Source organism: Protopterus annectens, chromosome 4.part0 (assembly GCF_019279795.1).
Source record: "Protopterus annectens isolate FY-2018-M chromosome 4.part0, PAN1.0, whole genome shotgun sequence".
Classification (NCBI taxonomy): Eukaryota; Metazoa; Chordata; order Ceratodontiformes; family Protopteridae; genus Protopterus; species Protopterus annectens.
Window position 1 is genome coordinate 213380937 of NC_056733.1, and position 26265 is coordinate 213407201.

Genomic DNA, 26265 nt, shown 5'->3' on the forward strand with positions numbered 1-26265 from the left:
ATGAAGGCCTGACAAACAGAACAGGAATTTTGGTCGTGAGTAGGCCCTAAGCAAAACAAGCACAGCTTGTGGCTATCTTTATGTCGAATTTGCATTCCACACCTACACTTGCACTTCCTTGATGACATTACCAAAACAAAAGGCAGTAGCAATACATTAAATCCCTTATGGGGTACTTGTCTGAAGCTGTAAGACGAACCAACAGGATCAAACAGTAGACCAAAAGTAACAGTCAACCTTTCCAATTGGCGGCAAAAATGTTCTGAAGATGGTACGTGTGGACATCCCTTTTAAGGCTGACATTGATTGTGCCTATGTGCGACATCCCACGTACAGGCAGTGGCTCTAAGCTTTTGTATAAAGGCTGGATGTCGGGTCGTTGGGTGGAATACAACCCATATGTAAAGAATTCTGCAATACTAAACAGAAGGAGATCTCCTCTGCACCAACAGGTCTCAGACCTGAGCTTTCAAGGGTCGAGGTGCCAAAAGGAAGAGATAGCTCCTATAACTACGGAGTCGACCCATTCCCACAAGTCCCAGGACCAAAGCTTAAGCTCCAGGACTTTTCCTGATCCGAAAGCATAGGAGTCAAAAGAGACGGGGATAAAGTCGGAGTCAAAGTAGCACAAACTGCATTTGCGTTCAAAAAAATTCCTAATCATTCTATCAGCATCTTGCTTGGTAAGGCTTCTGGATGACTGACTAGAAGATGCCACTGAGGCTGATCCTGAAAATCTTTTGTCTGTAGTATAAGAGAGTGTAACTTCAGGCTTATTGGTTCTGGTGAGAATTGAAGCTGAGGAGAGGAAGGTCTGGTCTGAGCGACTAATAGATCCAACCTCATAGGAGCTTTAGAATCTGGACTGACCGAAGCAGTGGGATCTAGAGACTGCTTTCTGGATTTTTCTAACTCTTCTTTTTCTTTGTTCTCTCTTCTCCTTTTCTAGCCTTTCCTTCTCACTGAACTCTCTTTGCATGTCTCTGTCTTGTTTCTTGGTTGGGTAGGAGGCAACAGTGAATGAAGAAGATGCAGCTGGACTTGTCTGTGGAGGAAGAAAGCCTTTTACATTTAGTTTTTTCCTTTGTGTTGGGAGAGCCCTAGTGCAAAAGGAGGGACAGGATTCACAGTCTATGTCAAGATGGGCAGTGCCCAAACAGTAGACACACAAAAAACATGAATCTTGAGGTGTGATTTTCAGCCCACATTCAGCACACTTCTTAAACCCTGCTTTGTCAGACATTCTGTAAACACAAACTAATGGTACAAAGAACACAGCAAGGTACTATGTAGTAAATACAAAGTTCAAGGCACATCAGATTCACAATCTTCCTAGTTACACAGAAATAACTATAACTATCAGATCTAATGATTATGACCAAAGAAGAAAACGTCTAAAGCTGAGAATAACTACATAGGCATAAACTACATAATAAATCCTTTTCTTTGTTTTTTTTTTTTTTTTTTACACTATAGCCTAGAAAACAAGGAAAAAAAATTCTGGAGAGACAAGTCTCTCAGTAGGAGAGGAGATCGTAGGATGCTGCTGATTAAAGAGCAAAGGATACATTTTTTGATGGACAATTCTCGTAAAATATATCTGATGCTTCAGATGGCAAATGAGATCCGAGATACTAAGGTGGAGTATAGGGAATTATGTGTGGGAAAGGAGTCAGAGGCTTGGGATAGTGAAGCTTCAGAGATGATGTCGAAGTCGGACCTGATTAGATCCGACAAACCACAATGTTGTATCATATAAAAACAGACATCAGATTCTCTGTTTTTTTTCTGTGCTCTCTGTCTTCTAATTCTAATTTTCAAAACTGCTCTTCTTGAGAAGCCTCATACTCAGCCATCCTTTCCTTCATTTCAACCTCTGAATTTTGTAGTTTCACCTGTTCATCTGAATGGCTAGTTAAAGCTTTGTCTACTTCTTTTCAAGACTTTTGTTATTTGAGTTGATGTATTCCTTAATTATTTCAAGCATCTCTACATTTGACTTATTTTCTCCCTCTAAATTACTGGAAGCAACCTCTTGTACCAAAGCTGAAGCCTAATCTGCTTTTTTCTCAACAGCTGTAGCATTATTCCCAGACAGTGTTTTCTCTTCACCTTTCCTGGCTGACTTTCATTCATTATCTTCATATTTCTTCTTTGCTGGCATCCAGGCAGTATACTTACTAGCCAGTAACTGAATTTTACTCAAACTGAATTTCACTGGCCCTTTTTTTCTCAGTTTCTGTTTTCACCACCGGTAGAGATAAAATTAAGCTGTTGATCAGTGCGCAGTTGTCTTATTTCTCCCAGTGTTGGAGTGTTGATGCCAAAAAGGCATTTGATAGGGTAAATTTTAAATTTTATATTTGCAATTTTATCAGAGTTAGACTTTCTTAGGATTATAGCCTTACTGAAAAATATTCCTAGACTCTCAGAATTTTTCTTTTTACATAACAGAAAAGAACAGGGATGTCAAGTTTTCCCCTTTATTGTTTGCTAAGTACCTGGAACCCCAGAAGAGAAAATTAGAAATTCAGATATACAGGGCTGGTACACGGGGTCTGTGAATTATAAAATATCACTGTTTGTTGAAGATGTCCTACTGACCCTGACTAATCTTGAATATGATACACTACATATGTTAGGTATAGTGACTAAATTTGGGAATATATTAGGATATAAAATTAATATAACCAAGACAAATGTTGAAACAATAAATTATACCCTACACAAGATTTGGTGTATAAAAATTCTCTTTTATAAGCCACATATAAGCTAAAATACGGTTTGTGTAGACAGGCCAGTAATCAAACTGGTTAATACTATCAGAATTGATGAAAACTGTTAGGGATATTTATACAAGTGCAGTAACACAGTTATAGATTTAGATCAGAAAGTACATGAGTTCCGGTTATTTGTACTTCATTGATTTTTTTCAGGCCAAGGCCTACTGATTATCTCCACCAAAGTCTTATTTATATAAATGATAAAAAATAGACTGTTCTTGAATATGGCAGAACCAAAGATCAAGAGTGGCTTTACCCAAAGAAAGAGGGCTTGATAAACTATGATATGGTATGCAGTTTGTTTTTTCTGAAATTTTGTGACTGTAAATGCCTAATTATAGACCAACATGGAAAGAAATTATGTCAGAGGTAATACAGGGGCAAATGAACCTGGATTGGTGCGGTAGTTTCTCTAAGGGAGAGCCTCAGGTAAAAATACATCACTATTTGTGAATGATCTGATAGCAGGTATACAGATCTTAATGACAAAGACGGACTCAACACTGAGCTTAGAGTTAGCTACTATACAGGACAATGGAAAACACATGAGGTTGCATTTACAATATTAGTGTCAAATGGTGGCTCAAGGAAAGAGCCATGACTGGTCCACAGATGCACAGTGATATAATCTTTCCAGGACAACATGTGTGTTATATGATACCTTGCAACAACAAGCGAGGGCTATAACATGGTTTAAAAATTTCAAGAGACAATCTTGTAAATATATTAAACTGCTAGTTGAAGGAAAGGAAGAACTCTCAGAGACAGACTTAACATCAAGATCATTCAAGGACTGCAGCCATTCCAAAGGTTAGTTTAGGATAAGGTTAGAAATGATTGGGCAATGCTACCAGGACAGGATGTTTTAGAAAAGAAATAGAAGGAAACTGTAAAATTTTTAAAGACTTCTTCCAAGCTCAGGAAATTTTTGCATGTCATTGCCTTTATAAGCATTTTATACTTCAGAAAACCTAAGGGAGAATTTATAACACATCCAATGTGCAGTGCTAGGGATGTGGGACAGAGCAGGTAGGTGACTGAATAAAAGAAGTTATGTACTCACCATAACGTTCCATCTGAGTAGATACTTCATTTGTCTGCAACCTGTGGGTGTCGGATCCGACCTCGGATCCGATCCGGCAGCTTTCCAAGCTCCAAGATCCGAGCTCCTAGCTCCTCCCCCCTACCCATAATCCCCTACTACCAACCACATTACCTCAGATCGTTTTTTTTGCCTCACCAACTTGAGACAGAAACCCAACTCCGAGTGATCAGAAAAATTCCCGACAGGTTCGGGGGATGGCAGGGGGGGTCGGTTGCAGACAAATGAAGTATCTACTCAGATGGAACATTATGGTGAGTACATAACTTCTTTATCTGAAGTAGTTACTTCATTTGATCTGCAACCTGTGGGACAGAGTCCCCAGCTAACCTACAAGAACCTGGGTGGTCCTTACGGAAGGATATTCCGAAGCACCGCGGAGCCAAAAGAAGCCCTACTCCTGGAAATCATATCCAGCTTGTAATGAGAAATGAACGTATGAGATGAGGACCAGGTAGCTGCTGAACATATATCGTCTACTGGAACCCTAGACCAAAAGGCTGTTGAGGTAGCTACAGATCTTGTGGAATGAGCACGGACGCCAACCGGAGCTGGCTTACCAGATGAAGTGTATCCCAGCATAATGCATTGACAGATCCAATTTGCTACAGTCACTTTAGCAACTGCCTTGCCCATGGCTGACTTTGCATAAGAAACAAACAACTGGTCCGACTTGCGAAACTCTCTAGCCCTGTGCAAGTAAAAATGCAGTTGTCTGTGTACATCCAATTTGTGCAACGTGTATTCACCTTTGTTGTGAAAATTTGGGAAAAATACAGGAAGATTTATTGATTGATTAATATTTGATTCTGTAGCCACCTTTGTCAAGAAAGACAGATTAGTCCTGAGGGACACTCTATCCTTGTGAAAGATAAGGTACGGAGGTTTGATACACAGAGCTTGCAATTCTGAAACCCTCTTGGCTGAAGTAATAGCCACCAAGAAAGCCGTTTTCCAAGATAAGAACTTCAACGGAACTGAGGCCGCAGGCTCGAAAGGTGGTCTCGTCAAGGCTTGCAAGACCAGAGTGAGATCCTACGGGGGAACCACAGTCTTTACAGGTGGTTTCAAAGGAAAAACGCCTCTTAAGAAGGTTTTGCACAACTTTGTAGATGCTAAGGAGCCTATGCCGTCCCCCACATGAAAATGGGAGATGGCCGCCAGCTGCACCTTAACCGTGGAGGCACTTGCTCCCTGCCTAAAAAGCAGGGAAAGGAAGTCCAGAATAGTCGGAATAGGGACAGTAAATGGGTCCAAGTCTTTGTCTTTGGCCCAGATGGAGAAACGTTTCCATTTACTGTTGTAAAGTTTTCTGGTAGATGGTTTATGAGCCACCACCAGAATGGCCTTAACGGGGGATGAGATACCGGGAGTCCTAGCCATTAATGGAACTGGATCAACCAAGCAGCAAGTTTGAGACTGACCAGGTTCAGGGTATGGCATCTCGCTGGATGCGAGATTAGGTCTGGACTGGGATCCAGAATCCATGGAGGAGCCATACTGCGAGACCGCAGAAAGGGGAACCAGATCTGTCGAGGCCAGAATGGGGCTATGAGGATAACTCTGCTCCCCAACCGAAAGGCTTTCTGGATGAATTTCATCATGAGTGGAAGGGGGGGATAAGCATAAAGGAGTCCGGGGGGCCAAGCATGGACTAGAGCATCTCTGGGGGTCTCCCCTCTGGGGGGAACTATCGCAAAGTACTCGCTGCATTTTGTGTTTAAAGGAGAAGCGAAAAGATCGCAGCGAGGCTGACCCCATTTGTGGAAGATCTGCTTCGCAACAGACGGATTCAGAGACCACTCGTATGGAGTGAGGAGCACTCGACTTAGCTTGTCCGCTAATATGTTGGACCGTCCCAGAATGTGCGTTGCTATCAGAAAGCGGTTGGTGGAAATCGCCCATTCCCACACTCTCATGGCTTCTCGACACAGGGGATAAGATCTGGTCCCTCCTTGTTTGTTTATATACCAGACTACTGACATGTTGTCCGTCTGGATTGCAATAGTCCCCAGGGGAAGAAGGTCGTGGAGGGCTTGCAACACCAAAAGCACCGCCCTCATCTCTAGGACATTGATATGCAATGCGGTCTCTAGGGAAGTCCACGTGCCTTGAACGGATCTGCCAGAACAATGCCCCCCCCACCCAAGGCGAGAAGCGTCCGTGGTCAACGTGGCTTCGACCGGGGGGATCACAAAGGGCCTTCCTTCTCTGAGTTCCTGCGCATGTAACCACCACAGAAGGGAGTCCCTGCACACCCTGCTCAGGGGTATTGGCGTGCTTAACGGGTGGATCGACAGGGACCATTGGACTTGAAGGGTCCATTGTAATATGCGCATTCACAGACAGGCATGAAGAGAGAGACCGATCACTGCTGACACAGACCCCAGTGCCCTCAGGACTAACTCCGCCGGAGGAGCAGGGCTCCGAAGAAGGGCTAACACCTGATACGACAAGCTGTTCAGCCTGACTGACGTTAGAACAACTCGGGAGATTCGTGTATCTAACCTGGCCCCTATGAATTCTAGGGCTTGAGTGGGGCACAGGCAGAATTTCTGCTCATTCACTGAGATGCCTAGGTTGTGGGCCAGAGACAGAGCATAATCTCTCGCCACACAGAGTTGATGCCTGTTGGTCGTGGTGAGGAGCCAGTCGTCTAGGTAGGGGAAGACCTGAATGCCCTGGAGTCTCAGGTGGGCTGCAACCACTGCCATGACCTTGGTGAACACTCTGGGAGCTGAGGTGAGGCCGAATGGAAGAACCCTGAATTGATAATGACTGGCTCCGAGCCGGAAGCGGAGAAACCTCCTGGATCGTCTGTCCATCAAGATGTGGTAATACGCATCCTTGAGGTCTAACGAGCACATCCAGTCGTTCTCCCGCAGAAGGGGGAGAATTGATTGGAGAGTGACCATCCGGAACTTTTCCTTGGGTATGAACAGGTTCAGAGCGGAAAGGTCTAAGATGGGTCTGAGGTCCCCCGTTTTCTTTGGCACCAAAAAGAACCTGGAGTAATAACCCAATCCGGACTGATCTGGGGGGACGGGCTGGATGGCTCTTTTTCTTAGCAGCTTTGAAATCTCCAAAGCCGTTGCCTCCCTCTGATCGGTTGGGACATCGGGGAGACGTCTGGGTTTGGGGGGAAGGTTTATGAATGGAAAGGAGTATCCTCTGGATATGATCCGGAGCACCCATCGATCTGTTGCAAGGGACTCCCAGTTTGAAAGGTGCTCCGACAACTGCCCCCCCGACTGCCTCCAGAGAGGGACAGTCGGGCAAGCCCTCAGGGCTGTTGTGCGGGTCTGTCTGATAAAGGTTCTCTAGACCCGAAGTTACGCGGCCCCCCTCTGCCTCTGGGCCAGCGTCCACCTTGTCCTCCTCTGCCTCTAGAGGACGAGTGGTCCGCAGCAGGATGGGATTGCTGAGACTTACGGAACCACAGCTTCTTTTGTCCCCTCCGATTCCTGGAGAAGGATCTTTGGGGATTAGAGAAGCGGACTCCGACGGCAGACAGCGTCTTCCCATCCTTTTCACTTTGAACCAGCGTGTCGCGAACAGTCTTTGCCAAACAAGGCAGAACCGTCAAAAGGGGTGTTCGCGAAGGACGCCTTGAAGGGATCCGTGAAGTCGCAAAGACGGAGCCAGGAGAGACGTCGCAAGATGACCCTGGCTCCGCTAGCTCTAGCGGCTCCCTCCGTTGCATGGGAGAAAAGCCGCATAGATGTATTGGAGATGGATTTTAGAGTGGCCATTCGAGTCTCAAAAACCTTCTTGTCTGGGACCGACATGGACTCCGGGGGGGCTGCAGCGTATTCTTTAATCAAGTCTCACTGTAGCCTAATGGTATGTGCCATATAGTTCAGCGCCCTTATGGAAAAGGTCGCTGAAGCAAACATCCGCTTCCCAATCCGGTCAAGCGCTCGAGATTCCTTATCCGGCGGGTGAACCGAAGAACTCTCCTGCGCGAGTTCTTTCTTGGTGGCCGCCGCCACCAACATGGCATCAACGGGGGTTCCTTTGGCCCAAGACGGTCTATCTGTGGGTGGGCTGAGGACTTTATCAGGGTGCCTAGGGATTGGCTCCACGGTGTCGGGCTCCTTCCATGCCCTGGTGGTAATTAAGTCCACCAGGGGGTCAGCCAGAGGGGACACCCAGGAGGTAGATGGGCCTGCCTCAAAGGCCTCCAGGAACACGGACTCATCAAGGGAGGGCTTTTGGGCTGACCACCCCCCTCTGATATGCAACATTTCCATGATGTCTCCAAAGGAGACATCTTCAGGGGGTGACCTTGGGGAACCCTCTGTATCATCTAAGTCTGTGTCTGTGGTAACGGACTCGGGGGAGTCCAGGTGCCTCCTTTTGCACCGATGTTTCCGAGGGACCTCCTCGGTGGGGCTGTCCGAAGAGGGCTCGTACACGGGTTGTTGTTCCTCCGCGGGAACTTGCTGGAGGGCTTGGGCAGGCTGTCCCGATGGACGGATGATGGAAGACAGACCCTCATACAGTGGGGGTACGGGTGGATCCGAAGCCCGGGTCGGGGATCTGGAGGACCTCGACAGTACCCTCTCCACTACCTCAAAAGCCGAAGGAGAGCCACTCTCGCCAGCCTCTGAGAGCAATCTCCTCGGATCCGAGGAAGGGATCGGGGTCGGAGCCGATGCAGTTGGCGCCGAGGCAGAGGTGTGCTCCGACGCCAACAGCGCCGAAGACACAGCAACTCCCTCGGATCCAATGCTCAGCCCTCGGCCCCGAGAGCTCGGGTCTGACAAGCTCGAAGGTATAGTCGGTGTCGAAGAGACCACAGCTATCGGCGCAGACAATTCCCCGGGTCCGAAAGGGCCTGGATCCGATGACTCCAAGACCCGAAAACGAGTCGGAGAAGGAGTGATCGGGGCAAATATGGGGGCCGCACTCCCCCCCAGAGGGGGCGGGGGAGGCAAGAGCATCCCCATCTGCATTTGGGTCTGCAAGAACAGACGCATCATCCGATCCATATCCGCTTCGGAGATGCTTCGGGTCGACCTGGACGAAGTAGTAGAGGCGGGCCGGGAGGGCCACCTCGAAGATCTCGAGGGAGACCTATCCTCCTCCTCCGGCTCCGGCGAGAAACAGGGCGAACGATGCCAAGAGGAGGGGGATCCAGAGACCCTCGAGGGAGACTTAAGCACTTTCACTGGCGGAGCCGAAGGATGAGGTTCGGCCCGCCCTGTAGGACTTATGCCCTTCCTTATCCTTGTGCCTCTTCTCTCTAAGGGAAGAGGCACTAGTTTCCCCAGAGCTGAAACCCGAAGAGGGAGGTTGAGTCCCGGGTAGAGCTAAGGGGACAGACGGCGCCGAAGCTGCCGAAGCAGCTGGAGCCCGAACGGGAGAGGAAGAAGAAGCCGACTCCTGGGGGAGCCTTCCCGCCAGGATCAGCTTGTTCTTCCTATCCCGAAGTGCCCGGGGGTTAAAGGCCGCGCAGATCTGGCAGGCCTCTGACAAATGGGCTGCCCCCAGGCACAAAACGCACTGAGCGTGGCCATCAGCTGGGGAAAGCTTGTGGCCACACTCAGTACATTTAGAAAAAACGGCCTTAGGCCCTTCAGACATTATTCACACACACACCCAAACACTAGGAGGGGGAGGGGGAGTGAAGGTAAGCTAGTGATTAAAATTAACAAAAAATAGCACAAGGATCAGAAAAAGGGGCTAGCACACACACAATGACAACTTTGGTTGAAAAAAGTGGTTTAAAACCAGCAATTATCTCACCCAGCCAGGAGCTCTTCACAGGGAAGCTTCTTCAGCCGCGGCAAAAAACGATCTGAGGTAATGTGGTTGGTAATAGGGGATTATGGGTAGGGGGGAGGAGCTAGGAGCTCGGATCTTGGAGCTTGGAAAGCTGCCGGATCGGATCCGAGGTCGGATCCGACACCCACAGGTTGCAGATCAAATGAAGTAACTACTTCAGATCATATGTTTTGGCGATGTAATACATTACGTTGCCTTAGAAGTGATGCACAAAGTATTATAAAACACGTTTGGAACTTGCATGCAAGTTGAAGAGAAGACTTATTTCCTTGACCCATTGTCAGATCAAGGTGACTCTGAATAAGGCAGGCGATTGTTTGCTTCAATAATACTGATGGTAAAAAAAACAATTACGAGAAAATGAAAGACAGCAAAACCGTGATGACTCAAGAGAAAAGGTTAGTATAGGTAATGCACAAGTATTTATTAAAAAAGGATCTTTTTTTTGTTTTTTTTTTTTTTTTACAGAATACAGTCAATAAAAGTTGATATTTAACAAGCACCTGTGGAAATGGATTAGGTATTTTTTCATACAATTTTCATGCCAATGGGTAACTGTTGATTGATGCCCACCTGCCATCAAACTGTACATATTAGGTTGATGTAGAGGTGCATACTGGTTACATAAAAGGTTTTCTTTTCATTACTTCATTGATAAACATTCTCTATGGCTCAATATCTTTCTGTCAACATTGATTACATTTCTGCTATTACAGCACACAGGGTATTCCTTACCTGCAATATCTTGAGACACCAATGCTCATAAACATACATATGATACATTCACATACAGGGTAAATTCCTTTAATACAACTGGGAGTTATTAACAATGGTTTGGAATAAATCTGGTTAAGTTCATTGCATGCTCTATCTTCTTAAAAAAAATTATATCTTAACAAGAACCTTCACTTTTGTGAGATCCAAACAACAGGCAATAACTGGAAAATTGGGTACAAATTTTCTGTAGTACCCAGCCTGTTCAATAAAAACCTTCACCTGTTTTTTAATGGGGGGTATAGGCCAGTTATTTATGATTCCTCCTTTTTCCCCTAGTTATGGTTTTACCATTTTTCTTCATTTAAGACATCCTAAATACTTTGCTTGCTTTTCTGAGCATTAACAGCCAAATCTGCCTGTCTTATAGGTTCATAGGTAGGTACTAGGCTATCGGCCCAAGGGCCTACGTAAGCCTAGCCAACAAGGTTCCCTGGCTTACGCCACCCAAGAAAGTTATTTTCCTGTGCCACTGTTGAGCAGAGACACAGAAGTGATCCCCTGGGTGTATTTCCTATTTCCCATCCACTCATCAAGATTTTTCTTGAAGAGTGCTAATGAAGAACTTTGCTTGACATAGACGGGTAGCCTGTTCTAGAGTATGGGAAGTCTCTGGGATAGGAATCTATCCCTCCAGCATGTCCTGTTTATTGTGGTGACAAGTTTCCTAACAAGTGTGTCAGCCTGTTTCACTCTGTCTCTGGATTCTCCTTCCACCAATATTTTCCACAGTACTTCAAAATGGGGAAAATCTTTTCACTACTATGACATCATGTTAAGACAAAGGTTACAGCTACAGCATCAAAATATTTTCCTGTGGCATTTTGAATTTATACCTAAACAACTTTTGGTTCCATATTGTCCAGCTAGACCCCTTCACTGCTCCACTGTGGAACATTTGGGAATCACTATGGCTAACTTGGAGTCTTCAGGATTCTAGGCTTTTAGCCACCTTATCCACTTATCTTTGGAACCTTCTCCCAAAGTGGTTGTGTGAAGCAAGGGTTTTAAGAGTTCTATCATGATTAGTTTCAGTTTACCTTTTGCTATCATGATTTCTACCCCATGTCATCAGGAAAATGTTATCCTATTTTTTTCAATAATTATACTAGGTCTTGTTTTATAATTCAGTTTTATTATATTCTTGTTATGTTTATTATACCCATGTTTTATCCTTTATTAACTTTTGTAATCCTTTTGACTGTAATGGTGCTTGGTAAATCATTTGAACTTGAACTGAATTTTTACATATGTGTGGGATAGTCCTTTTTACTATAAATAAATATCCTCCATATTTTGCTTATTATTAATCTTATCCTTACATACCAGAGGGCTACTGACAAGTCTAATCATACTTCCATAATCTAGCAGAGCTTGAACTGCTATTCTTCCAGAAATACAATATGCTTCACCAGCTTAGCTGTAGCACATTGACATAATGCTGGCAGAATTATGGTTGCTGCAGTCTTGTCACACTGAATAGGAGCAACTCCATTTATAGCAACCATATCTGTTTTCACATTTCTAATACTAGCACTTTCTTCAGTTTTGGAGCCGAATTTAGCAATCTCAACCGTCCCCTCACATTTGAAGCATGTTATCCCATTACTTAATATCTTCAGATTCGCAGAAGATGTTGCATTTCTTATTTCAACTTCAGACTTAGGAGACAACAATTCAGTTTTAAACTTTTGTGTCATTAAGGAATAAGCACTCTACTAAACTTACTAGCAAGTTCTTGAGATCACCTTCCAATACCAATTTCTTTATACTACCAAGCAAAACTTGGGTACTGCTAGAATTTCTAATGTCTTCATTTTATTGCTGCTATTAGGTTCTAACCATAGTTTCAAAATATGTTTTAGGTTATGCATCTGAGGTCTTAACAGGTTTTTCAACATTAAAATTCAGGTTATAAATTTTATAACTTGCACTCCAGATGTCCTACCAGCACAGTCAAAAGTTATTTCTTAAATGTGCCCATTCTGTGCAATCAGTAATTTCCATATATATACCCATTTGCATATGTCTTTAATGACTCTCTTGCCATCCAAGATGACAAGATTTTTGCCCACTCTCACAACTTGACTGGTGTATAATTCAAAGGCTTATTTGTAAGATTTTAGGTTGCTTTCTGTACTACACTGATTTATGGCAGGCATGTTTCTTGGGGTCACTACTGCAGTCAGTTTCTACCCTACACAAGGACTCTCAAAAGCTTCTCTTTGGTTGCATGTACAAAGAAGAATGCCATAAAACAACAGGGAGAAAAACAAAGCCAGCAGGAAAAATACCCTATGGAATCAACAGCTTTTCTTCTGGGCAATATTGTGATAGGGAAATTGTAACAGCTTCAGAGGCAGTATTAGCAGTTCCATACAGAACTATTGGTCCAAAGAGAATGTAAATTAGGCAAGTAGAGGCATTGTGAGAAGTGGAAAACTATTAGGTCCCTAGCCAAATTGCTGATGTTCACACCACCAATTTAGGTCCAAGTTCATAGTATTATAAACTACAGATGAAAACCATCAGCTTCAATTGGGGTGTATGCAAACATTGAGTCTAACAGAGAGATATTATCTTTTGCTCTAACAGTTTTACAAAAGAAGAAGGTTTGTCTAGTGTGATATTGTTTGTTGGCATTAAATCATTTTTCACATTAGTGTTAATGGGGGATACAATTGTGAACTCTGTTAGAAAACTGCATGGAGATAAGCAACCTAAATCTGTACAATATGTCTTCTTATAAGGGTTTCTTGTGGATAATTGGTCAGTTATTTATTTATTTACCAAAGTCCAGAATTTCTTTTGGTTGTGTTGGAAAAGGATTGGGAAGCTTGAAAACAGTTTGCTTTGTGTTTACTAAATTTCTTAGCAGGGTGGACTTATGTTTGCTCTCTGCAGAGGGGACCTTTTTTCCACTGCCTGCATTTCACCAGTTGGTATAGTGATTTCAGCTATTTAGTTACCACCGGTTGTTTGAAGGTTTTAGGAGTCTTGTTACCTTTGGGAAAGGTCTCTTTCAGACAGAGTAGTATATTAGCAAGGATGTTGGATACTGTTGACAGGTCTTGCTCAGACACTAGGGATTCCCATTTTATTTCTACAGGTTCATTCTGTAATTCTTTGATGTTTTGCTGTGTTTTTAGTCTAAAGGTTAATAGTTATAGTTTTTTTAAGCTGGTGTTTTATGGTAAATATGATTGGACAGTGATCACTGACAGACAGAAAGGAAGCACAGAAAGTGGTAAAACTGTACTTGGGGTATTAGTAATCAGAAGGTCTAACAGGGCATGTCCGAATCTTAGTTTCTTTTATACCTTCTTTGTTGAAATTAGATCTAGTAAATGCCCTCACAAGTTGATAATAATCCAAACCTTCTACCCAGAGCCAAATCTTAGCTTAGTTTGTATCTTCTAGTCCTGTATTTTTCTCTTTACTGTGGCTAAGTACATCTGGCAGCATGTCTGGCTGATCCTTCACCCCACAGCTTCTACACGTCTTTAAAATGGAGAAAATCTTAGCCAGCAATTACAGCATGAGGCAACAGGCACCAGAGCAACATGATGCAAAACTTTACCAAATGGAGTCTGCATTTCTGTTTGTATTACATGGTATTCCCTCTTGTTCCCAAGTACACAACACTAACATTTTCTGCTTACTACTTCTTCTATGCTTCCAAATATATTGTGCTTTAACCAGTGTAATTGTGCTTCCTGAATCCAACAATCAAAGTAATTCTTACCCTTCTACTTCACCCGTATGTTTGGTGACAGTACAAAGACAGAATACAGATTAGAGTTTCTACACATTAAAAAAAAAACAATTCATTATCACCTTTAACTGGTACACTTTTCAGCCACATTAACAGACTATTGACTAGTGTTAACCATTTTTATAAGGATAATACTGAGGTCACTAATTTAGCAATATTTGACTATTTGGTTATATGTCCTTTTCTAGAGCATTTAAAAGAAACTGTTTCAAGTGAATGCACATTTTTCTTGGTTATAGGCCTAGAAGCATGAATAGGTGAAGTCAATAGAATATCCACAGCATGAAGCTAATGTTGTTAGAAAAGTGCTGAACCAAGATCATGTATAGAGATGGGGAATATGGCAAATGTTATAGAAGAAATTACAGACATTTACACAAGACAAATATGTGGAAACCAAAGGTCCAGAAGGATAAAAAAAAGAAATTATGTACTCACCATAATGTTCCATCTGGGTAGTTGGACTATTTGTCATCAACTTGTGGTATTCGGATCCGAATGGATCTGAGACGGCAACTTCACCAGCATCTGCTCCGAGCTCCAAGCTCCTCCCCTCACTCATAATACCCCTCCATCTCCTTCCTTCCCTTAGATCGAGTTTGCGGCACCATAAACATAAACCTGACCCGACAGCCCTGACTAATAAGAATCACAGGCGAGCCACCTAGGTGCTCTCCCCTGTCTACCAAAGTAGAAACATCATGAGCAGGTCAGGGGGAAGGAGGGAGGGACGGTCGATGACAAATGAAGTGCAACTACTCAGATGGAACGTTATGGTGAGTACATAACTTTTTTATCTGAAATAGTTGACTTCATTTGATCATCAACCTGTGGGACAGAGTCCTCAGCTACCAAACACTTGGGTGGCCCTCATGGAAGGATATTCCGGAGCACCGTGGAGCCAAAGGATGCTCTCCCTCTAGATATCGTTTGTAGTGAGAAATGAAGGTGTGAGATGAGGACCAGGTAGCCGACAAACAAATATCATCCTAAGACACCCTGGACCAAAACCCTGCCAATGTAGTCATGGACCTGGTAGAATAGGCTTTGATTTGTCCTGGAGGTGACATGCCCCTGTCTTTATAAATCTGAAGGATACAAGAATAAATCCATCTGGCAATGGTTACTTTAGAGATTGGTTTGCTCAGAAAGGGTGTAGAAAAGGACACAAACAGTTGACCAGATCTGTCAAAGGCCTTAGTCCTACATAAATAGAAATGTAGCTATCTATGTACGTCTAACAAATGCAATTTATATTCACCCCTGTTCTGAAAATTTGGGAAGAAAACAGGTAATCATCTGATTGATATTAGTTTCAGGGGCCACTTTAGGAAGAAAGAAGGATTAGTTTGAAGTGAGACCCTGTCCTTATGGAAAATCAGTTATGGAGGTTTGACAGATAATGCCTGGAGCTCTGACACCCTCCTAGCCAAGGTGATAGCCACTAGTAAGGCTGTCTTCCAAGATAAAAATTGCAGATCCACAGAAGCAGCCAGCTCAAAAGGTGGAGCATTAAAACTAGGGTAAGATCTTTAACCAGAGATCTTAAAAGAAAGGTACCTTTAATAAAGGTTTTGCAAAGTCTGGAAGAAGCTAATGAAGCCATGTTCTCACCTACATGAAAACTGGAGATGGCAGCCAGTTGAACTTTCACTGTAGATGAGCTAGTGCCCTGCTGGAAAATGTACGCCAAAAACTCAAGAACCGCAGGGACAGGGACAGGGGCTGTGAAATGGTCCAAATCCCTTTGAGAAGACAAGATGGAAAACCCTTCCATTTGCTGCAATATGGTTTTCTGGTGGACGATTTATGAGCTGCCACCAGAACAGTCTTGACCAGAGAAGACAGACCGGGAGTCCTAGGAATCGAGGGAAGTGGAGCAGCCAAGCAGTAAGCTTCAGACTGACTAGGTTTGGGTGAGGGACCCTCAAGGGGTGTGAGATGAGATCCAGCATCGGATCCAAGATCCATAGAGGAACTATCAGATGAGACCAGAGGAAAAGAAACCAGACTTGGAAAGGCCAGAATGCGGCAATGAGGACCACTTTGCTCCCCAACCTGTGAGCCTTCCGGAGGAATTTTGATATGAGAGGTAATGGGGGATAAGCATAGAGAGGACCAGGAGGCCAAGCATGGACCAGAACGTCCCTGAGGGATTCCCCTGTGGGGGGGATCAGAGCGAAAAATTTGCTGTACTTCATGATGGAGGGAGATGTGAAGAGATCGCAGCAAGGCCGACCCCACTTGAGGAAGATCTTCTCCGCTACAGAAGGATTCAGAGACCACTTGTAAGGCATCAGAATAGTCCTGCTCAGTTTGTCCGCCAGTATGTTGGATTGACCCAGAATGTGCACTGCTACCAGAAATTGGCTGGTGGCAATCGCCCATTCCCACACTCTCATAGCCTCATGACAAAGAGGGTAAGATCTAGTTCTTCCCTGTTTGTTGATGTACCAGACCACTGACATGTTGTCGGTCTGAATTGCAATGATTCCCAGAGGAAGAAAGGCATGAAGGGCCTGCAACAACAAAAGGACCGCCCTCATCTCTAGAACATTGATATGCAAATAGGTCTCATTCGGGGACCACGTGCCTTGGACTGTCCTGCCTGAGCAATGCCCCCCCCCACCCTAGCTGGGAGGCGTCCATGGTCACTGTGGCTTGGGGAGGGGTAGGAATAAATGTTTGTCCCTCGACTAGTTCCGAGGAACGTATCCACCAGAGGAGGGACTTCCTGCAAGCGTTGCTTATAGGAACTGGATGCATCAACGGCAGATCTAATAATGACCATTGGACTGCCAGTGTCCACTGTAGTTCCTGCATATGCAGATGAGCACAGGGAAGAAGAGTAATGGTGGCTGCCATGGAACCTAGGGCTTGTAAAATCGCCTCGGCTGAAGGAAGATGAGACTGAAAAACTATGGACACATGGTGTCTTAAGCTTTGAACTCTCTCTAGAGTTAGAAAAACTTTGGTTTGCAACGTATCTATCCTTGCTCCAATGTAGTCCAAAACCTGGAATGGATCTAGAAAAGACTTGGATGTGTTGATTGTGATTCCCAGAAAGTCTGACAGTTTCAGGAAATCGTCCCTGGCCTTACAAAGTAGACACTTGGTAGGAGCAGCAAAGGAGCCAATCATCCAGGTATGGAAAGACCTGTGTTCCCTGGAGCCTCAGGTGAGCCGCTACTACTGCCATGACCTTGGTGAACACCCTGGGGGCTGTGGTAAGATCGAAGGTTAGGGCTCGAAACTGAAGTGGAGGAACCTCCTGGAGCATCTGTGCATCTTTATATGGAAGTACACATCCTGGAGGTCTATGGAGCACATCCAGTCCTTCTCCTGCAGGTAAGGCAGGATGGATTGTAATGTGACCATATGGAACTTTTCTTTGGCTACTGACAGGTTCAGAGTGGAAAGATCCAGAATTGGTCTTATGTCCCCAGTCTTTTTTGGCACCAAAAGGAACCTGGAGTAGACGCCTGATCCGGACTGATCTCGGGGGGGGGACGGACTGGATGACTCGTTTTCTTAGCAACTTGTCTATTTTGAGTGCTGCTACCTCCCTTTGCAAGCTTGGAATGTCTTGAGAGGTGTTTCAGGAAAATGGGAGGAACAACAAAGGGGATGGTATAACCTCTGGATATGATGTGAAGCACCCAACGGTCTGTTGATACAGAGTCCCATACCACCAGGTGCAATGAAAGATGACCCCTGACTGCCTCCAGAGAAGAGCAGTAGGGTAACCCCTCAGGGTTGCTGCACGGGCCTGTCCGAGAATGGTTCTTGAGACCCGAAATTTCTCAAACCCTCTCTGCCTCTGGGCCGGCGTCTGTCTGGTCCCCCCCTCTGGCTCTAGGGAAAGATGAGTCCTGAGAGTCCCGGGAATACTGAGACTTCCGGAACCACATCTTCTTTTGCCCCCACCGATTCCTGGAAAACGATCTTTGAGGGTTCAAGAAGCGGATCCTGATGGCAGACAGTGTTTTCCCATCCTTTTCACTCTAGACCAACGTCTCACGAACAGTCTTCCCAAACAAGGAAGAACCGTCATAAGGGGCATTCATGAAAGATGGCTTAAAGGGTTCTTTGAACCAACATAGCCTGAGCCAGGTGTGTTGCCTCATGGCAACGCCAGACCCGGCCGCCCTTGCCGCTCCCTCATTGGCATGTGAAAGAAGATGCATGGACGTATTAGAAACTGCTTTGAGAGTGGCCATTTGCATGGAGAATATACACTTATCCTCCAGTGACATGGACTCCGGGGAAGACTCAGTTAGCTCCCTGACGAGGTCGTGCTGCAGTCAAGTGACATGGGCCAAGTAATTCACAGCACCCTTACAGAAAAGGTGGCTGAAGCATACACCCGCTAGATGATCCATTGTCCTGGACTCTCGGACAGGGGGATGGACCGTAGAATTTTCCCTGAGCTAGTTCTTTCTTAGTGGCAGCTGCTACCACCATAACATCTACTGGGTATCCCTTGTTCCAGCTGGGCCTATCCACAGGAGGACTCAGAATTTTGCCTGGACGCTTCAGGATTGGCTCCACGGTGTCCAGTTTCTTCTGTGCCCTGGTGGTAATAAGATCCACCAAGGGATCTGCGCAGGGGGGGGGGAGACTCAAGAAGTAAACTGGCCTATGCCAAAGGCCTCCAGAAACACAGACTCGTTTGAGGAAGGCTTGGGGGTGGACCAACCCCCCCCCCCCCGCAGGCACAGTATTTCCATGATGTCTCCAAATGAAACATCATCGGGGGTGATCTGGGGGAACCTTTCCCTTCCTCCAAATCAGTATCCTTAGTTTGGGACTCTGGGGAGGAGTCCAGGTGCCTCTTTTTGCACATTCGTTTGCGAGGAACCTCTTCAGTGGGACTCTATGGAGAGGACTCACAAACCCCCTGTTGTTCCTTGAGGGGAACAGTCTGGGGCACATCGAGCACGGGCTGTCCCTGAATGGGAAAAATGGCAGAAGTCGCACCCAGAGCTGATGGAGTCAGGGCAGAATCCGAGGAGATCATCAGGGGCCTCGATCCACTGGAGAGAACCATTTCCACCACATCGAAAGCTGAGGGAGAGCAAGCCTCCCAGGAAGCTAATGAAGACGCTGCTCTCCCCAGATCCAATGAGGGGATCAGAGCTGAGTCCGCCAGAGCCGAGATACTGAGGAGAGGGCCATGACCAGACAAAGTCGCTGCCAATGGAAAAAAAAAACAACTCCTGAGATCCGACGCTCAGGCTTCGGCTCCGAGACCCACTCGGATCCGAACTAGTCAGGTCCAATGCGCTCAAGGTAACTGCTGGCGAAGTACTCGGTACCATCGGCGCTGACCCCCTGACTCTGGGACCTCTCAGATCCAAACACTTCGATACGTGGGGGGGGGGGGTCGGGGTGAAAAAGTTAAGCAAGCTCCCCCCTCCAGAGGGAGAGGGGACTGGCAAGACCCCCATTTGAATCTGGGTGCAAATAAACCTTTGCATCATTTTGTCCATGTCTGCCTCACTCAAGCTTCTTGTGGAGCACAACAAGGCCACTGACAATGGCCGGAAGAGCCAATGTACAGAGGCCCTAGAAGAAGGTCTAGGCTACTCCGGCTCTGGTGAAAATCTGGGCAAGTGGAGCTGAGGAGTGCTAGGCCTAGACATCCCTAGGTGTTTGTGAGGAGGACCTGCAGAATCCGACCAGTCCAGGGATCTCCTCCTCCCTTTGTCTTTTCCGTGATCTTTGTCTCTCTGTTTGTCTTTCCTGTGCTCCCTATCCACAGACCTCTTAGCATGAGGTCGAGTCCCAACCTCAGAGGGAGGTGAAGAAAAAGAGTAGCAGAGGAAGATACAGTCACAGCCGTGACTGTAGATGAAGTGGAGGCAGCCGCTTCCATAGCAGGGAGAAGTCCCTTCAACACTAATTTAGCCCTATGATCCTTCAGGGCCCTGGGGTTAAACCCTGTGCAAATAGCGCAGGCAGTAGAAAGATGGGGAACCCCCAAGCAAACCACACACAGTGTGTGGCCATCCGCCAGAGACAACTTGTGGCCACACTCTGTGCACTTTCAAAACACCAGCTTCTGCTGATCAGCCATGACAAGGCACATGGTCCTAACCTGCCCGACCACACACACAGTCACCCAAACTAACAAGGAGGGGGAAGGGTGGAGGAAGGCACTACACTGAGAAAAATAACTGAACTTTTTTTTTTTTTTATAAATGCAATGCAACAGTGAAAGGGGAGGTAAGGCAAGGGAAAGGAAACCTACCTAACACCATCCAAAACAGTACAAAGACCCCAACTAACTATTGCAAACTGTTCACCACGCCTGGAGCTCAGAGATCACAATACTTAGGCAAGCCACGGCAAACAAGATCCGACGGAAGGAAGGAGATGGAGGAGTATTATAGGTAAGGGGAGGAGCTTGGAGCTCAGAGCAGATGCTGGTGAAGTTGCCATCTCGGATCCGATCGGATCTGAATACCACAGGTTGATGATCAAATGAAGTCAACTACTTCAGATCTATCAAAATCAGTGTAGGTGCAAGGATACAGACTCTGAAAACTATGACGGGTATTGGCAGACAAAGAGAAACTCCTGAAGTTGTATCTCCAGCTGAGGCTGTAGTGTGGCATGAAATGCATCAGAAGCAAAACATCATTATTTATTGTAAACAGTCTTATTAAATGCTGCAGATATGGTAACTACTACAAGATATACACAACTACAACGTTAAGTATGATTACATGGACTGAAAGTTGTACTTATTTAAAAATCTTTTGAAATGTGTACTAGATTTTAATTTTAATGTAAACAGCCATAGCAAGCACACTACATTTCTAGTACATTTACAGTTCACTATAATACTTTATAGTGATCAGTGTAAGCAAACATTAAGCCTCCTGATATGATAAAAATCAATGATCCACAAAGAAGGATCCCCAATGTTCAATACTACAACTACCAAGTGATGAAGGGGCAAAAAAAAAAAAAAAATCAAAATACTGACACAACTGACACAAACGTTTCTTCCCTAGGAGGGAAATATCCAGTGTGCTTCCACCCCATGGTGGAGATTATAGCAAGACAGTAATCAGGCCCCTACTAGATTTGGGACATGAAGTTACAGTATGTAAATTTACAAGGAATTTTTTGCAGTAAGTGCCACACTGGTCTTTGGGCATGTGTAAAATCTCTCCCTTTTGCTGTCCCTTTAGGTATGTCAAAATATTATTAGGCAGAAAGCCATGTGACAGGCTACCCTACTGCTTAGACTCAGACTTCTGCATACATTTGACAGCAAGTGGGTCTAAAAAGAAGCCCTAAGTCTTGCCAGAAGTGCTGGCACATGCACAGATATACATACACAGTTTCCATGCAAATGGATAACAGTAACATGCCAAAAAACACTGCTTGCAAGTAGTGTCTAGTAATATGCTAAGAAATACTGTCTGCTACTTTTTTCACCTAAATAATGAATAAACATACCAAGTTCTTCCAATGTGTTGTTGTGTTTCAGTGCTACAGCCAGCCCTTCAGCCCCTTGATGACTAATCTGGTTATTGCGCAAGTCTAGCTGCCTTAGATTTTGATTAGCTCTCAGTCCCTCACAGAAGACTGCAAAGGCCTCATCCCAAAGACCCAGTCCATTCCACTCCAGTACCAGACTGAAAAGAGAAAAAGAAAAAAATTAGTCTTGTGAACACAAATCATGCTGAATTATCCCATATCATCTGATCACTGGTTTCAGTTTGGATTTTGAGTTCTATTCAGTGCTGACTGGCCCTGACTTGAAGCTTGCCTCCTCACAGTCCACATACTGCAGCCCTGCAGTTCAGGCCCTCAAGGCAGTGGCAGCTTTCTGAATAGCTTTTCTACACTGGATTGATCATGACACAAATAAAAAAAAAATATTACTGGGGTACAGGTGATACTGATGAATCTGGAAAGAATAATACACAAATGTATAGAAGAGCTATGGTTACATTATTTGACTACTTACATCAACTGACCCAGCAGCGTTTTTCAGCCACTTGCATTTTTAAAGTGCAATCATGATACAACTTATATACTTCAATAGTCTCCCTGGCTGAAATGTAAATATATTTATTTTCACTCTGGGGCCAAGATGGAAGAAAAGTTCAAAGAACATGGCAATGACAACAGAATGCACACAGAGTCCCCCACCCCCAAAATCACATGTAGAGAGACAGATATATCAACTATATATTACCAAAGGAAGCATAATATCTGTATCCAAGGGGTCTACATCATTCCCCAAAACATGTATAGAGGGCAGATCTATTACCAAGGCTCACCATGTGGCCAAGACACAGCCACACCAAGCAAGGGGTCCGCATCCAACTCAAATCATCTATTATCAGGAGAGAAACATCTGCAACAGTTGGTATTCTGGCACAAGAGGGGACCAGGTCTGCCATCAAAACTCATATTGAGGCTATAGAAGACATCATTCCCCCTATGTCTGCCAGAAAATGAGCAGAATCCGAGCCACAGTACACATACAGAGCACATCTGCTACCACAGCAACCAGTAGGATAATATCCCCTCCATAAAAAATGTAAAGATCAAATGCTGCCACAGAAAGAGTGAAGACTTGCCACCCCAGTGCATGGGGAGAAGCACATGCACAACACAACACATTCAATGGCTCTTCTTCCACAACGTATCCAGACAGCATGCCTGCCATCTCTATAAAAAAAACAACTTAATGGGCCTACACAGTGGGAGGTATCTTGTACAAATTCAATTAATGGTGGCAACCCTACATGCTGGAAGGCCCACTGGCAGCACTCCTTCTTCAGGAAAGACTGATCACTTTGGCATAAAGGGGTCCCCTTGAAGGGGTAGGAGGAACCCTTTTGCAGTGAGCTGGAATCATGCATTAATAATGCAGAATATGTGTCTGAGTGGTGTTTTACTGGTGGTAAGGGTGATTCAGGAGCCCTCCTATTAGGATGACACTGCCCTGTATTTCCCAGTCTTTAATCCCTATCTCTCTGCACCATATCACAGCTGGTGTACAGTCAATATCTCTTGTTCAGATGGAACATCTGGTGGGTGAATTTACTTAGCAAAGGAAAGAAACATTAAGACAGAACTGATGGATGAAGTGGCAGGCTAAAACAAAGCAAGTTAAGAAAAGACTGGACAGCAGAATCTCATCTACCCACGTGACATATAACAAGACATGGTATAGCAGTTGTGAAATAGCTGTCAGAAATGAGGAAATGTCTCTGCATAAATGGAGATACTTGTTTTCAAGAATTTGTTTGGAACTATAGAAATATAATTCACAGTAGAAATATATCTGAAAAGTTAAGAGTTTTCTGCCAAGTTTCCTTAATGCGCAAGAACTCCAGGAATTAATTTTATTCCTCACCACAAATGGATTATCTGACAAACCCCAAAAGCTATGTGTACTATGTGACGATGTGAGATATTCAAAAAACACAGTCCACCATCAGAACACACTTTATTACAGCAAAGCTTTCGGGTAACACCCTTTCTCAATGCTAAGACAGTATACATGAAATACATCACATTTAAATAAGAGCAAAGGAGCATCATGTGACCATAGTCAACAAATCATAGGACACTCAAAACACTAGAACTCAATAAAATTGAAAAACATACTATAAAACATGCTTATAAAACATTCATAAAAAAATGCATACATTTTTTTTTATAAATTTTGCTGTTGTACTCTCACTAAGACAGATTTAATACTTACTAAATTATTAAGACCAGGCTTAAGGTCTACATGCAACCTAATAATCCACTCATACTCTATTTTCAAGATAGTTATTTAAATCACCTCCTCTAATTACTTTTTGTACGCTATCTATTACCCTAAACCTGAAACAATGATCTATACCATTAGACATAATATGCTTAGAAAGTGCATTCTTGTCACTACTACGTATAGCTGACTTGTGTTCTGCAATGGGATCCTTTAATTTTCTGGTAGCCTTTTCTATATAAAATGAGGGACACTTTACACAAGTAGCAAGATAAACGACATTCACACTATTACATGTGGCCACACAATAAAATTTGTACTGTTTATTAGGCACTGGATGAACAAAACCTATCACTATCATGCTTAACAATAGCATTACAACAACTACATGCCAAACAACCAAACGTTCCACACTTCTCTGATGTTCTAACTTTTATATCACTCTTAAAATCTTTATAACATAACATTCTTTTTAAACTCCTCAGATTTCTATAAGAAAAGAATGGTCTGTCATCTAGTTTGCAGTTCAAGCAAGGCCAACCAAATGACCCAATTATTTTGTATAATTTTCTTAACGTCATTTGACCTTAAATTATAAGCAGTTATATATCTAATTCTGTCATGATGCACTTTAGCTTGAGCTGCAACATCCTTCCCTTCTCTAAATGCTGACTTTAAAGCACATCCCCTACTTCGTTTCACTTCTTATGCAACTTTTAAGACACCTGTACAATCATATCCACTATCAAATGTGATGTATTTCATGTATACTGTCTTAGCATGAGAAAGGATGTTACCCGACAGATTTGCTGTAATAAAGTGTGATCTGACGGTGGACTGCAGTTTTTGAGTTGCCTTGGTGTTCTCCAGATACCACTGTATCAGCTGGTTCTTGGTTCACGATGTGAGATATTGCCAGCTATACCAGGAGAAGTAGGGCAGTGGATGTGTAACATATGCCAGCACAGCTAGCTGGAATTTTGTAAAGAATTATATGTCATTTGCATATCAAATTGATTTGTGCGGATGCTTGCCTTGAAAAATGTATTTGTAAAGCTGCTTGTGGTAAAAATGTACCAACAGTGTATGTGTTTTAACAAAGCATACTGGAAGAGAAGAGATTAATCTTAATCCGCCTATCTTTGAAAATAGTTTGAAATTAAATTTCCTGGCTTAGGCCATAAAGACTGTATCTTACAGTTCTCGATGCATCCAGAGACAAAACGTCTGTACTAGGAAGCTTTCTATATTGTCTTTGGGGTGAACTAATTGCTACTTTGGAAGGGTGGAGGTTTGAAATTGTTTTACGACTACCAGGAGCTGCAGCAGATCTTAGCAAGGCTGTGTGTGTGTGTGTGTGTGTGTGTGTGTGTGTGTGTATTATTGACACATATGTACTAAATCCTGATAGTTTCTAGCCAAGGGGGCTAGCATGGGAATCAGAAGTCAGATAACCAGATGTATGTGATATCATTGTGTAATCCATCGTTAAAAATAGTTTAATACTAGGTGATACTGAAGTCTCACTGTAGTCTGTTTTTGTAACCTGACAAAGAAGGATCTCTCACCTACTTCATCTTGCCTTGCTCTAGTAAGTGACCAGGGAATAGTAATTCTTTAGATCAGTCAGGAAATATAGTGAGATAAGTTAAGTACCATTTTTCTGTATCTGTTTATCTGTGTTATTTTAATATTTCCTGGATTGAAACTCTGGTGTTTACTGTAAATAGATATTTAGAATTTTCATGTTATTTTCTTATTTATTGTTTGTCTTTTCAGCTTTTCTCGGTTAGGGGTCGCCAAGTGGAACTCCGGTCCACTAATGATTGGCAGTAGATTTTTATGGTGCTGAGTTGCTAGCCCGAGGCCCAACCTTCAGCGAAGACACGCCCATTCATGCATGTCTTTCGGAGGCCACTCGACCGCAGGGAAGGACATGCAGACTCCACACAGAAAAACTTTTCACTGTGGCTGCTTTTTTACAGAATATTTTAATCCCTGAGAGTACTTATATATATTTGGTGACAGCTCTGGACGCTTCACCCTTCATAAGGGATGCCAGCAACAACCTGCTCACCAGTCCACAAGACATCAAAGGCAGATGGAAGGAGTATTTCCAGCAGCTTCTGAATGAAGAAAACCCCACAGAAGCTGTACTGCTCCAGAAACAGCCTAAGATGAGAGAAGAAGAGAAGCCCACCCTAGAAGAAGAACAGCACTAAGGAAAATGAAGTCAGGGAAAGCAGCAGGTTCAGATGAGGTCACAGCAGATATGACAAAGATGCTGGGTAAG

General features: G+C 44.1%; 1 protein-coding gene across 3 annotated transcripts in view; it reads right to left on the reverse strand.

Moving 5' to 3' along the window:
• The window catches only part of LRRC45 (leucine rich repeat containing 45), a 1637099-nt gene that overhangs the window by 1048079 nt on the left and 562755 nt on the right, over positions 1-26265 (reverse strand). For all 3 annotated transcript variants that reach the window (XM_044068217.1, XM_044068216.1, XM_044068218.1), the window contains one exon: positions 21698-21876. In XM_044068217.1, coding sequence (XP_043924152.1) covers positions 21698-21876 — 179 coding nt within the window. The remainder of the gene's footprint in view (positions 1-21697; positions 21877-26265) is intronic.